Here is a 13,431-nt window from a genome sequence, read left to right as displayed (position 1 = left end):
GAATTTAAAGTACCTGTGGTACTTTATTATCAAAGTGCTAGAAAACTCATACAGAGGCGGACTGCTTCCAGTATGGCAAACCTGGCAAATCCCACCATATCCAGAATCCACAGTTCTAGGAAAGAGATTCTGCAGAGAACGTTACCCACACGTCCATTAGTTAAACCACCAGATGGCCTCCGGGCAGCCCTCACCCGGGTGTCCCAAATGCGGGTGAACTCCGCCTCCTCATCTGGCATTTGAGAAGGCCTGACATCCTGCCAGGACAGGCATTAAAGTGCATTATTACAAATGAGAAGGGCCCTCCCTCTTTAATTCTCCCCAATGCTGCTGAGGCCAAAGGAAGAAAATATCAGTTTGGGTGCTGGTGTCTTTAAGTCCTAACATTTGCCAACCTCCTTAAAAAGAAAAAAAAACAAAACAAAACAGGTAGTCTTTAGACTGAGAGCCTTGATAGCAGCATCTAGCTAGAATTGTACTTTTTATGATGGGTTTGATTTTACTTTTCAAATGACTTGCAATTTAAAGTCAGATGATATGATTTTCCATTGATGATGATAAAATAAAGACTCATTAAAATGTATTTAAGTTTATAAAAAGCACACAACATAAAAGAGAATATGAAGTCAAAAACAGTTCACTGATAGACAAGCCACACAAAATAGGAAGGCTGGTTAAGACGGTAAATGTTAGGTTATGTGTTTTGTACTACAAATTTTAAAAAAGAGCCCTTAAAAGGATAACAAAACAGTCATGTAATATCCCTACCTATAAACCTTTCTGAGTTAGTTACTCGCCAAGCACTTAATGCATGCATTTTCTCATTTAATCCTCACCAAAAGTCTATAAAGTAGGTGCTACTATTTCCCCCATTAACAGATTAGAAAACGAAGGTTTAGCCAGAGTTTATATATAACTTGCCCAGTGGCATCCTGTTCATTGGGTAAAAGGACTTTGTAAACTGTCCATTTGCCAGTGGCGTCCTGGCAGTAAGCAAATGCACCACCTAAACTACATAAAAAAAAAAGTCTTCACCACCTCCAAAAATAAATTCATTGACATTACTGATTTATTTGCAAATAGCCAAATCACCCAGGGCAACTTTAAAGAGTTGGGAAATAAGGCGCTTTATAGTTGTATGGCCTATTTGAGATTGCAGAGCAGATTTCTTATATCACTTGACTTAATCATCGACTAAGTTGAAGGCAGCTCTTATTATGTGCATTTGACAGATGAGGAGACTGAGGCTCAGAGAAGTTCAGTGACCTCAATGAGTAGAAGAGCCAACCCCACAATCCAAGTTTATCCAGGTTGCCCTTCAGGTTGGGGTCCCTGTTCCTTGTCGATTCTTGGCTGAAGTCCTCATAAAGGAAGAGAATACTCTGGGACATGGTCCTCAGACTCGCTGAATTTGGTATCACCTGTACAGCTTTGAAAAACAACAGATTCTGGGCATTGCCACCAAAACTCCAAGTTCACAGTCAGGTGGGAACCACTGAGCAAACCAAAAATTTCAAAACTTACCACACCAGAGTTTGTGCATAAATGAGTTCTAACACATTTCTGGCTATATCAAACTCCTGTAAGCCAATACTTGTGATCAGCCGCATCCCAATGATTCTGTGAAAATATGATGAGGTTAGTACACAAACCATGAACTCCCTCCTTCAAAAGATTCCCCACAATCAACAAAGGAGGACAAACTTTCACCAGTTTGGAATAAAGTTATGACTACCCTTTCAAATTTTTGAAAAATTCCAAGTATGAGCATGTTTTAAAAGAAATAATTGAGGGAATCAAGGGAAAATGGAATTAACACAAAGGATTCAAATGGAGATACTGCTAAAGTGGTTCAAAAATTTCTAGAGAACATTATTTAAATTATCCTACCTGCTACTTAAACAGATAACTAATTATTAATAGGTTTACTAAAATAGGTATTATTTAAATGAGATTATTTAAGTTACCCCCACCTATTATCTTCTTTATACCACTTTTTGCTTTTAAGTCTTTCTTTTAAACCTTTATTTTAATATAGTTTAAATCTATATTTAAACTCAGCACCTCTCAACCCAAATAAACTGAAAAATTCTCAACTTTCAGTTACTGCTATTGAGTTAATGGTGTTTCCCTGTTTTCTAAATCCGCAAGGAGGAAACCTAGGTCCCCATTTATTCTGAAGAAAGTTGAGACCATTTTGATTTTTTTTCATACAGAAGAATTGCCAAAAAAAAAACTGCTATAAAAGACAAACAAACAAAATAACAACAAAAACTTTCTCACCTTTATGTCCAGACCCTGGACAGAGGCTGAACTAAAAGTGAATTAGGGTAGACTGAGTGAGGAAATTTGGCATTCAACCCACTAAGGAAGGAATCAGCATTACGTCATGCCATCTTATTACTAAGGCAGCTTGTGAAATAAGTAAATGTCTATTAAGAATGAGATGCTCATAATATTATTATAAAATACATGAGTAAATAAATAAAAGAAGACCATACATGGGCCAGTGATGATATTGCCCCAATCCTGCACACTTGGAATCTAAATTAAAAATTAGTGCATTAATTAAATTCAATGAAAACAACGAGATAAATCTATACATACAAACATGGAAAGATGATAAGGCATTCTCACTATACAAACTCCATAGCAGTTTTGCAACTTAGCACGCACAAATACACACACACACAAAGCAGGACGTGCACAGAAAATCTGGAAGAAGATACATACACTAGAAGATTAAAATGATCTATGGTGGATACAATTTCAAACAACTCAGTTTCTGTGTCTCATTTGTAGAACTTTCTTTCTCAGGAGGTTTCAGTTCAGTTCAGTTCAGTCGCTCAGTCGTGTCCCACTCTTTGCGACCCCATGAATCGCAGCACGCCAGGCCTCCCTGTCCATCACCAACTCCCGGAGTTCACTCAGATTCATGTCCATAGAGTCAGTGGTTATAAAGGGCCAATTGAACTAAATGAACTTTGACAACAGAACTGTCAAGGTGAAATTCCAGTTAATTCAGAAGAAAACAATATTCCTAAGGACAGTAGGCAGACTTAGGACAATGTACACTTAGAGTACAGAAGGGACCCATACTTCCTGCTCAGCCAACGCTATGGCTCTGGTTACAGCAGCAGGTACTAATTACTCAAGACAGACAAATATTTACCTTCTCAGGAACTCCCCCAGGAAGGAATCAGCTAAAGAGAACACAAAATCCATCAGAAGGAGCCGGTAGATTTCTTGGCCAATGAGGGTTTCCCAACACTGGAAAGTAAAGGCAAACAGGAGTTGGGATGTGGGAGGAGGTTGTCGCCATCTGCTCCTGTGCCTCTGGTCCCATAAGAATGGAGTTGGCAGCTTAGTTTGATCGAGCCTTGGAGGCTCCAGAAAAGCAGACCCACTCTCATCAGAAATGCATCTCTTCGGCTGTTTATTTTTGAGTGTTGATTCTCTTTCTGCGCGCCTTCTTCCTCCATTAAGACTTGCCCTCCTCATGTATCCAGACTTTCCTGTCTCACTACCTCTCCCCTTTAACACTTTTCATCTTTGTCCTATGCCTTCTGAATCCTGTTTTTAGCCAAGAAGAGCAGGAGGTGTCAATGGCTAATAATGCTTCCATTCCTTTTGCTTATTAACCTTGTGAAAAATCAATATCTTAAAATATTTTTTAATTTAATTTTACTTTTATGTATACTTTCTCTGACATGTTTCTTTTCTTTATATTGAAGCTTCTGATTTAAATCATCTTTTCTCTGTCTAAAGGACTTCTTTAAACCTTTCTTGTGTGGAAGGTCTGCTGGAAATGATTTCCCACAGCATTTGTTTTTCTGAGAAGGTCTTTATTTTTCTTTCACTTTTGAGGGAAAATTTAACCAAATATGGAAATCTTGGTTGGTGTATTTTTTATTTCAACACTTAAGAACTGACGCTAGACTCTCAAAAAATAATTTTTGAGTACTATGAAAAGTAACCCCCTGCATTTTCCTATTCTTTATCCTCTATAGGTAAAGTTTTTAAAAATAGTCTAGTTTATTTTAAGGCTTACTCTTTGTTTTTAGTTTTCTGTAATGCTATCTGATGTGCCAAGTTGGAGTTTTTTTAAATTTTTAATTTAATTTACTTCTTTCTTTGGGTGTTTTCTTGCTCAGTGTTCTTTGAGCTTCCTGTTTCTATAGTTTGGTGTCTTTCAAGAATTTTAAAATAATTTATATCTTCCTGATTATGAAAGTGGCCTAGAGGTTTAGCAGATTGGCATAAACAGAAAGGTTGAAATGGTCAGTTTTTGAAGTTAGTTACTTCTGTAGGAAGCCCAAGGATGGACGGAAGGGTGGAAAGGTGAATGGATGGATAGATGGATAGATGAATAGATGGATATGTAGATGGACAGATGGATGGGAAAAATAACATGGTATCTACTCTAATATCATAGGCAGAAACCGTTGAGAAACTCACTTCCTCCCTGATGGTCAAAGCCAAGCTTAAAGCAAAACGGCATAGGAATCTTACCTCTTCACTATCCAGGGCCACAATGTTGAGCCAGTAGTAACACAAAATTCCAATGATTGATATTTTCAGAAAGATATTTCTAAAAAATGAAGAGAAAACAACTATCGTTACTTCCATGGCAGTCATGGGAGATGTTTGCTAATATTTCATTTGGGGCACATGGTAGGATGGAAATTCCTGCCCCCTGTGGTTATGTGCTTCTAGTTGCTCGGTTGTGCCCAACTGTTTGCGACCCCGTGAGCTGCAGCCCGTGAGGCTCCTCTGTCCATGGGGATTCTCCAGGCAAGAACACTGGAATGGGTTGCCATTTTCTCCTCCAGGGTATCTGCCCGACCCGGGGATTGAACCCAGGTCTCCCATGTTGCAGGCAGATTCTTTACTCTCTGAGCCACCAGGGAAGCCCCCTGTGGTTGGTAGGGGGGGGCGCATGTGGCTAGTTCTGGCAAATAAGCTGCGAGCGTAAACAATGTGCGTCACCTTGTGTCACTTCTAGACTAGAGTATTTAAATGCCAGTGAGACTCACCATCTTCCCTCTGGAAGGACGATCAGTCTGAATCCCTGAGTGACTAACATAAGCAGAATTTCCCTGCCAATCCACAAGGGCGTGCAACATGAACAAGAAATAAATGCTTGTGTTCTAAACCACTGTGAGTTTGGAGTGGGTGTTGGGGTGGGGGGGTTGCAGGGATGTTTGTTACCACAGTTTAACCTTGTTTATTCTGACTGATACACTCTCTTTTGCTGCTAAGTTGCTTCAGTCGTGTCTGACTCTGTGCGACCCCATAGACGGCAGCCCACCAGGCTCCCCCGTCCCTGGGATTCTCCAGGCAAGAACACTGGAGTGGGTTGCCATTTCCTTCTCCAATGCATGAAAGTGAAAAGTGAAAGGGAAGTCGCTCAGTCGTGTCTGACTCTTAGCAAGCCCATGGACTGCAGCCCACCAGGCTCCTCCATCCATGAGATTTTCCAGGCAAGAGTACTGGAGTGGGGTGCCATCAGCTTCTCCGACACTCTCTTTAGAGCATATCCAAACTATCTGATCTCACTTTTCACTGTAGTAGTAGTACACATACATACTATTCATCAGGTGCCACCAGGGACAGTAAACATGCTACACATTTTTTCAAATCACCCCTCTTAATCATTCTACCATCAGGTAGATAGTATTTTATGCCTATCTCACTGATGAGGAAACTGAACCACAGAGAGATGAAATAACTTGTACAAGATCACACGGATTGCTTAGGGGCGTGACAAAGGTTGAAAACAAGGACCACCTGATTTAACAGCCTGAGTTCTTAAACCTAGTCACTTTGCCGAAATCAATAACTGCTGGTTTTAAGAGGTCTTCAACCTTGATGTGCCAAGAACCATGTACCACTACACCAGTCATTTTCAAAGTATGGTCCGCAGACCAGCAGTAGCATCTGTAATCTTGTTAGAAAGGCAAATTTTCTGGCCCTCTTCCAGATCTTCTGAATCAGACACTCTTGGTATGGGGCCCAGCAATCCCTCCAGGCAATTCTGGGGCAGGTTAAAGGTTGAGAACCAACCATTAGACAAAACAACACAGTGAAGGAAGAGACAGGATTTGCCTTTTTCAACACTAGATCCCAAATCTCTTGCCCAGTGCCTCGCCTATAATAGACTCTCAATATCTACTGGATTAATGCCTTACTACAGTGATATTGTCATTTATGATAAGAAATATGCATTTGGTCTTCTTGTCCTTTTCTGGCACTGAGCTCCTAAAACCTTTGGAATTTCCTAAGTAAGGTGAGCTATCAAAGTGTCTTTTGTTATATTAATGTGACTGTTGGGAAGCCCCGAGATCTACTAAGGTTAGGGGCTGGTTGCCGTGAGAACCAATCCTGTGATTTAGAGGATCTGAACTCAGCATGCCTATTGCAGACTCCAGAGAGGAGAGAGGGGCTGGAGATTGAATTTATTGGGCTTCTCTGATGGCTCAGTGGGTAAAGAATCTGCCTGCAATGCAGGAGACCTGGGTTCAATCCCTGGGTTGGGAAGATCCCCTGGAGGAGGGCAGGACAACCCACTCCAGTATTCTTGTCTGGAGAATCCCCATAGACAGAGAAGCCTGGCAGGCTACAGTCCATGGGGTTGCAAAGAGTCAGACACAGCTGAGCTACTAAGTACAACACAGAACCAGTGGCCATTTAATTAGCCAGGCATACGTGATGAAGCCTCCACACAAACTCAAAAGGAGGGGGGCTCGGTGAGCTTCTAGCTTGGTGACAGGATGGTATTTGGGAGACTGAAAATCTCAGAAAAGGCAAGGAAGCTCTGCATTCCATAGACTTTGCCCTACACATCTCTTCTACCTGGCTGTTCTTGAGTTATAGCTTTTTATAATAAAGCAGTAATCTTGTAAGTAAAGTGTTTCTCTGAGTCATGTGACCTGTTCCAGCAAATTCTCAAGCTCGAGAAAGGGGTCATTGGAACCTCTGATCTGTAGTTGGTCGGTCAGAAGCCCAGGTGACAATGCGGATTTGTGACTGGTACCAGAAGAGCGGGTGGGGGCAGTCCTGTGGGGCTGAGCCTTACCCTGTGGGATCCTGACACCACCTTCAGGTACACAGTGTCAGAGTTGAATTAAATTGTAGAACACCCATCTGTGTGCATTGGAGAATGGCTTGGTGGTGTGGGAAAACCCCACATGTCAGAACTGGTGTCAGAATTTAAATATATTAACTGCAGTGTAACTCCAGGTTAAACCTATTTCTGAGCTTTCTTATTTTCTCTGCGTATAGAGAAGATATTGAGTATTTATGAAAAAATAGATAGGGCTAATATATATTAAAAGATAATGAATTTCTCTTGGGATCAGAAAAATGCAAATTAAATAAAGTGATTAGATCAAAATGACATGCTGAGCATTGGAGCCTATTACCTATCATACTGAACCTATCACCTCTACATCCAAATTCTATTGAAATGATACCCAAAAAAAAGTCGAAAGCTAAAAGATCCATAAAGCAGTGGGAAACAAAAAAGTCATCATGAACAGACCAGAAATATAGAGGAATTTATGGAAAATAGAAAGCAGAAATAAAGGACACAAAGATTAAAATATGAAAAGGGGTCAGTGAAGAAGACTGGAGAAAACCCAATTTAAAACAAATTTGGGAGAAGACTGCCTCAGAGGTGGTGGTAGTTCTGAGGATGCCTGGAACTTAGAGACAGCAGGTATAAAGGATCTGGAAAGAACAAGGGGGTGACTGTTTGGTGACGCCAGATGTCAGAAACCCTCAAAGTCATACCTGTAGGCCTCAGAATAGGTAGTTAGAAAACAGAGTCCTTGGCCCATGCAAATCCACATTCAAATCGAAAGGCAAAATAAAAAATATGTGGGAACCTGGAAGTACTTAAAAAGTTGACCATCCCAAGGTCCACTCTAAAATAACGTCTTATCTTCTCTCACAAAAGGACACTGTAAGTAGGATACATTGAGCAGACACTGGTGAGCAAAGAAGCCAGCTTACTGCTGAACTGTGTGCTGAAAATGGTTTAATTCTTTTTTTAAATCACAATAAAAAATATCCCGATTGCTTCTAACCATTGAGAGGAGGCGCCCAGAGGTGTAGTGTGGGTAGAAAGGAAGGCTTTCTAAAATTTTTTTCTTCGGGAAAATGATACTTGTATCTGTGTGTGCTCAGTGGCTCTGTCGTGTCCGACTCTGTAACCCTAGGGCTGTAGCCCATCAGGCTCCTCCATCCATGGAATTTTCCAGGCAAGAATATACTGGAGTGGAGTGCCATTTCCTACATGCCCTTGAGGAAAGGCGTGGCAACCCACTCCAGTACTCTTGCCTGGAGAATCCCATGGACAGAGAAGCCTGATGGGCTACAGTCCACAGGGTTGCAAAGAGTCAGACATGAATATGGTGACTTAGCACGCACACATCATCTTCTCTTCCTCATGTTTCATAGCTCTTTGAATAAAGATGAACTCTGGACCTATCTATCTAATACATATATAGATAACTCTAAACATTAACCTGAAGTCAGTCAACATTTTCTGTGAAGGGCCGGACAGTAAATATTTTTGGCCTTGCAAACCATACAGTTTGTGTCCCAGCTCTGCAGTTGTAGCAGGAAAGGAGTCATAGATGGTATGCCACCAGTGGACATGGTTGCATTCCAATGAGACTTTATTGATGAAAATGGGAGGCAGGCTGGGCCTGCAGGCTGCTGCTTGCTAACTCCTGATCTAAAATAATAAGTATACATATATGTGTGTGTGTGTGTGTGTGTGTTTGTGTTTTAAAATATGCTTGGTACAAATTTAAGGGTAACAGAAATGTTTAAGATTTGTATGAAGAAACTATAGGCATAAACATAAGTATAGATTTGCTATTCCAGGAAGAAGGAATGGTCAGCGCAAAGGTGCTGAGGCGGGCATACAGTTTGTGAACAATGAGAAGGCGAGCAAGGCTGGGGTCACTGAGGAAGGGGAAAGAGGTAGAAAATAAAACCGAAGAACTGAGCAGGAGCCAGATCTCAGAGGCAATGGTAAAGTAAGGACTCTGAAATTGATCAGTAAAAAAAAGTCATTCTGGTAGTTCAGCCTCATGACTATAAACATCACCATAACCAGGAAATGGTCAGCGTACTAGCCAGGAAGAAGCAATACAGAAAACAATTTGGGTAGCTTTATACTTTATCAGGAGAAGGCAATGGCATCCCACTCCAGTACTCTTGCCTGGAAAATCCCATGGACGGAGGAGCCTGGTGGGTACAGTCCATGGGGTCGCTATGAGTCAGACACGACTGAGTGACTTCCCTTTCACTTTTCACTTTCATGCATTGGAGAAGGAAATGGCAACCCACTCTGGTATTCTTGCCTGGAGAACCCCACGGACAGGGGAGCCTGGTGGGCTGCCATCTATGGGGTCACACAGAGTCGGACACAACTGAAGTGACTTAGCAGCATACTTTATCAAGACTGTGGGGTCACTTCTAGCACATACAATGCCTTTCTGGGAATCACAAAAAGGGATCCTCTCCCAGCCAATGAATTGCCAAAATCATCCCCTCAACCTCAACCTCCCCTTCCAACCTACCATTTGGATGGTTAAATGACAGAAATGAACCTGTTCCTCCTGGCTGATTCAGTGGGTACCCAGCCTCACAGTCGGACTCATGGGAACTCTGGATGATCAGTTCCCACATGACTTCTTAGCTAAGAACATTGTGCGGTGCACAACCTACTCACCCATACATCTCGTAACTGAGAACCATGCTCCTCAAGCTGGCAGCAAGATAAGCCATTACTGGGAAAGCTTATCTAGGAAAGATAAGCCATTACTATAAGCAAAGGGCAAATGTACCCAATTACTGTATTTCTTCGGGGCTCTTTGGATTTTACGGCTAATAACTCATACCATAAAAACATAATCTACTCTTTAAATTCTTTCTGGAAAACAGAACTTTGATACTTGAGTGTAACCCTTTCTAGTTTCCCTCCCATTTCTCTCCATGAAAATGGAGGCTGGAGTGAGAAGCGACAGCCACACCTACCGGATCAGGAGGGTATAGACTTCGTGCCTCGGCATTTCGTAGCGCTCCACCAGCCTGAACAGGGAGTAGAAGCGAGGCACGACCAGGTTGATGCAGGACACGACAAAAGGCAGTAAGAGCACCGCCCCAGGGTTACTGTGGTTTTCCAGGAACTGCAGGGGATGGAGGAAGAGAATCAAGTTGCTGACTGTACACCGGACCCTTCTCTGCCTGACTCAGAAGATCCCCCAAGGTGGGAAAACCCCAGAAGTAGCTCCTCTGATAAGCCATTAAAGGACCACTTACGAAGCACTTGCCCTCGGCTGAGAATCACTCACATGATGCTTTAATTCCCACTATAGCCCAATAGGTGGGTGTTAATAGACTTAACTGATGGACAACCTGAGGCTCAGAGAGGCAAAGATGCTTGCCCAGGGTTCCCCAGCTAGGAATTGGCAGATTTGAAACCAGGGTCTATCAGACTCAGGGACCTATGGCCCAACAGCCATTCTGTGACTTTACTTTTCTCACCAAGAGGTTTGGAAACATTAGAATGTGCTCCAGGCTGCTGAAAGAAAAGCTTGAGTTACCAAAGCTAGGACACAAGGGAATTTCTCCTCTGCTATCCTGCGTGCCCTGGTTCATTTCACCAACCTTTGCCTGTCCTCGGGTGCTGCAAGGGGAGCCTCTGCTAGCCCACGCTGCTCTTTTCTATGAGGGTCAGAGGGGTGCCCCTGCCTTCGTGGGGACACCTCCCTGGCATTTGTCTGGAGTGAAGCCTTTGCCGCCCCTCTGTCAGGCACTCTTGGAGTAAGAGATTCTGATGTCTGAAAGTTCCCTCATTTCCCACCCTGAAGCCTGACTCTGCCTCTATTTACCTCTGGAGGCTACAGTCTGTGGGGTCACAGAGAGTCAGACATGACTGAGTGACTTCAATTTTAGTATTAATTTGATCAGAATATTAATTAGGTCAGAGTATTAAAATAACCATCGTCTTTATTGAGTGAATTATAATCATAGGGGCTAGACCTAGAAATGGAGAAGGCAATGGCAATCCACTCCAGTGTTTTTGCCTGGAGAATCCCAGGGACGGGGGAGCCTGGTGGGCTGCCATCTATGGAGTCACACAGAGTTGGACACGACTGAAGCGACTTAGCAGCAGCAGCAGCTTTGAAAACACCACTTGCACTTTCACAGTATCTTTGGAGCCAGAGTAACTTACAGTCAAATGCTGCACCCCTTCCTGTGCTTATAAGCTGAAGCTTTGGAACCACAAGCATAGCTTCTCTGAGCCTCTTTTCTAGTCTGCCTGATGGGGAGATTATCATATAACCCACAGAGATACTGTAAGAATTAAGTGAGACCACATAAGGGGCTTCCCTGGTAGATCAGTTGGTAAAGAATCCTCCTGCAATGCAGGAGACCCCAGTTTGATTCCTGGGTTGGGAAGATCTACTGGAGAAGGGATAGGCTACCCACTCCAGTATTCTTGGCTTCCCTGTGGCTCAGCTGGTAAAGAATCCACCTGCAATGTGGGAGACCAGGGTTCAATCCCTGGGTTGGGAAGATCCCTTGGAGAAGGGAAAGGCTACCCACTCCAATATTCTGGCCTAGAGAATTCCATGGACTGCATAGTCCGTGGGGTTGCAAAGAGTCGGACACGACTTTCACTTTCAGATAAGGAAAGGTCCAGTTGCAGAGCTGCTAAATGACACAGCTGGGGGCACCATTCATGTGAAATTGTAGCTGCCAATGAATGTGCCTCCTCCAGCTGGGCAGAGGGTTGATCTCGCCTGGCACAGATGTTCAAACAATGGGAATGATTCTTCTCCTCCTTCACTACCTCCTTCACTTCAGGTGAGTGTGAAGAAAACCTTCAGAGTCAAGGAGAAACTCAGAAGTCTTTTTTTATACTTACAGCTGCCCTGCCACAGCTTCCAGCCCAGGTAGGCAGTGCCAGGCCCTGGAGCAACGGGACTCGGTTTCATCTCTTTCAGGGCAAACCTTAATAGGAACCCTTAGGTTTGTATCATTTCACACCCGTTTCTTGCTGGCTCCTCCTCCACTGGGTTGAGCACCTACTATGTATCAGGAGTTGGGCCAGGTGCCTGGCTATTCTTTTGAAGAAACAAATGTGTAAACAAGCATTTTCAATGCTGCATGTGCCAAGTACACAGGGAAAGACTGCAGAGTCAGGCTCACCTAACTCAATCTAGTAAGAGACGTGATGGTAAGATTTCCCGGAGGACGTGTCACTCATGCTGAGGTCTACAAGGAGAAAAGGAGGAGTTGGCCAGATGAAGGGGAGGGGTGGCAGTGTAGAATGAACTGCGTGTTTCCCATCTAGAGACAAGGGAAAACATGGTGTGTTCAGGGAACTAGGGGCACATCATTTAGTGTTGCTGGTGTGGTATACAAATGGTTGTGGGGTATTGAGACTAAAGATATGGGCAGGGGCCACATCACAAAAGATCTATCAATCGTGCCATGGAGGATAGATTTTATATTTAGAGTACTGGGAAGACAATAAAGAGAGAGACACAATCAGACCAACCTGTACCACAATTCTAGGGGTCTGCAAAGTCAGCTACAATTAGCCCCATTTCCAGAAGAGTAACTGAAAATCACAGAGAAACAGTACTTTGTCCACCCACCAGCTAATTAGTCTCAGAGCTCATATCAAAAAAAAAAAAAAAGAAAAGCTAACATTTCTTTATCACCCACAGTACTGGGTACTAAGTAGACTCTTCACATAACTTTTCTCTAGTCCAGACCACACACCTACAAAACAGGCATTCCAGTTTATAGGTAAGGAATTAGGGGCTTGGGAAGACTAAAGTGAAAGTGTTAGTCACTCAATCGCGTCCAATTCTTTGTGACCCATGGACTGTAGCCCGCCAGGCTCCTCTATCCATGGGATTTCCCAGGCAAGAATACTGGAATGGGTTGCCATGCCCTTCTCCAGGGGATCTTCCAGACCCACAGATCAAGCCTCAGTCTCCTGCGTTGCCAGCAGATTCTTTACCATCCGAGCCACCAGGGAAGCCCATGGGGAGAGTAAATCACTAGCCAAATTCCATTGGTTCGTAATATTTATTAAGTGTCTACTTGGTGCCAGAGAGGCATTAGGGATATAATGATAAAGGAAGACACCAGAACCTGATCCCAGGTCTGTGGCCAAAGTTCCCATCTCTCCACTAGCCCAGAGCCTCCACCCTGAGGTGTGCACACACGTCCCCTGGGGATGTTCTTATGATGCAGATTCTGGGTCCATGGACCAAGAGAAAGACCCAGGATTTTGCACTTTCAAACAAACTTCCTCCTGGTGGCGATGCTGCTGGCCACGACATCGTTTTCAGTGGTGACCAGGACCCCACCTGCCCCCTCCTGCATCCCATC

At 43.3% G+C, this 13,431-nt stretch overlaps 1 protein-coding gene across 1 annotated transcript in view; it reads right to left on the bottom strand.

Moving 5' to 3' along the window:
* TMC5 (transmembrane channel like 5) overlaps positions 1–13,431 on the bottom strand; it is an 83,659-nt gene that overhangs the window by 17,726 nt on the left and 52,502 nt on the right. Inside the window, exons 11-14 of the mRNA XM_069570218.1 lie at positions 10,054–10,205; positions 4,513–4,591; positions 3,173–3,270; positions 1,525–1,620 (exon numbers count right to left, since the gene is read on the bottom strand). Coding sequence (XP_069426319.1) covers positions 1,525–1,620; positions 3,173–3,270; positions 4,513–4,591; positions 10,054–10,205 — 425 coding nt within the window. The remainder of the gene's footprint in view (positions 1–1,524; positions 1,621–3,172; positions 3,271–4,512; positions 4,592–10,053; positions 10,206–13,431) is intronic.

The sequence above is a fragment of the Ovis canadensis genome, chromosome 24 (assembly GCF_042477335.2).
Source record: "Ovis canadensis isolate MfBH-ARS-UI-01 breed Bighorn chromosome 24, ARS-UI_OviCan_v2, whole genome shotgun sequence".
Classification (NCBI taxonomy): Eukaryota; Metazoa; Chordata; class Mammalia; order Artiodactyla; family Bovidae; genus Ovis; species Ovis canadensis.
This window is presented reverse-complemented; position numbering and strand designations above follow the sequence as displayed.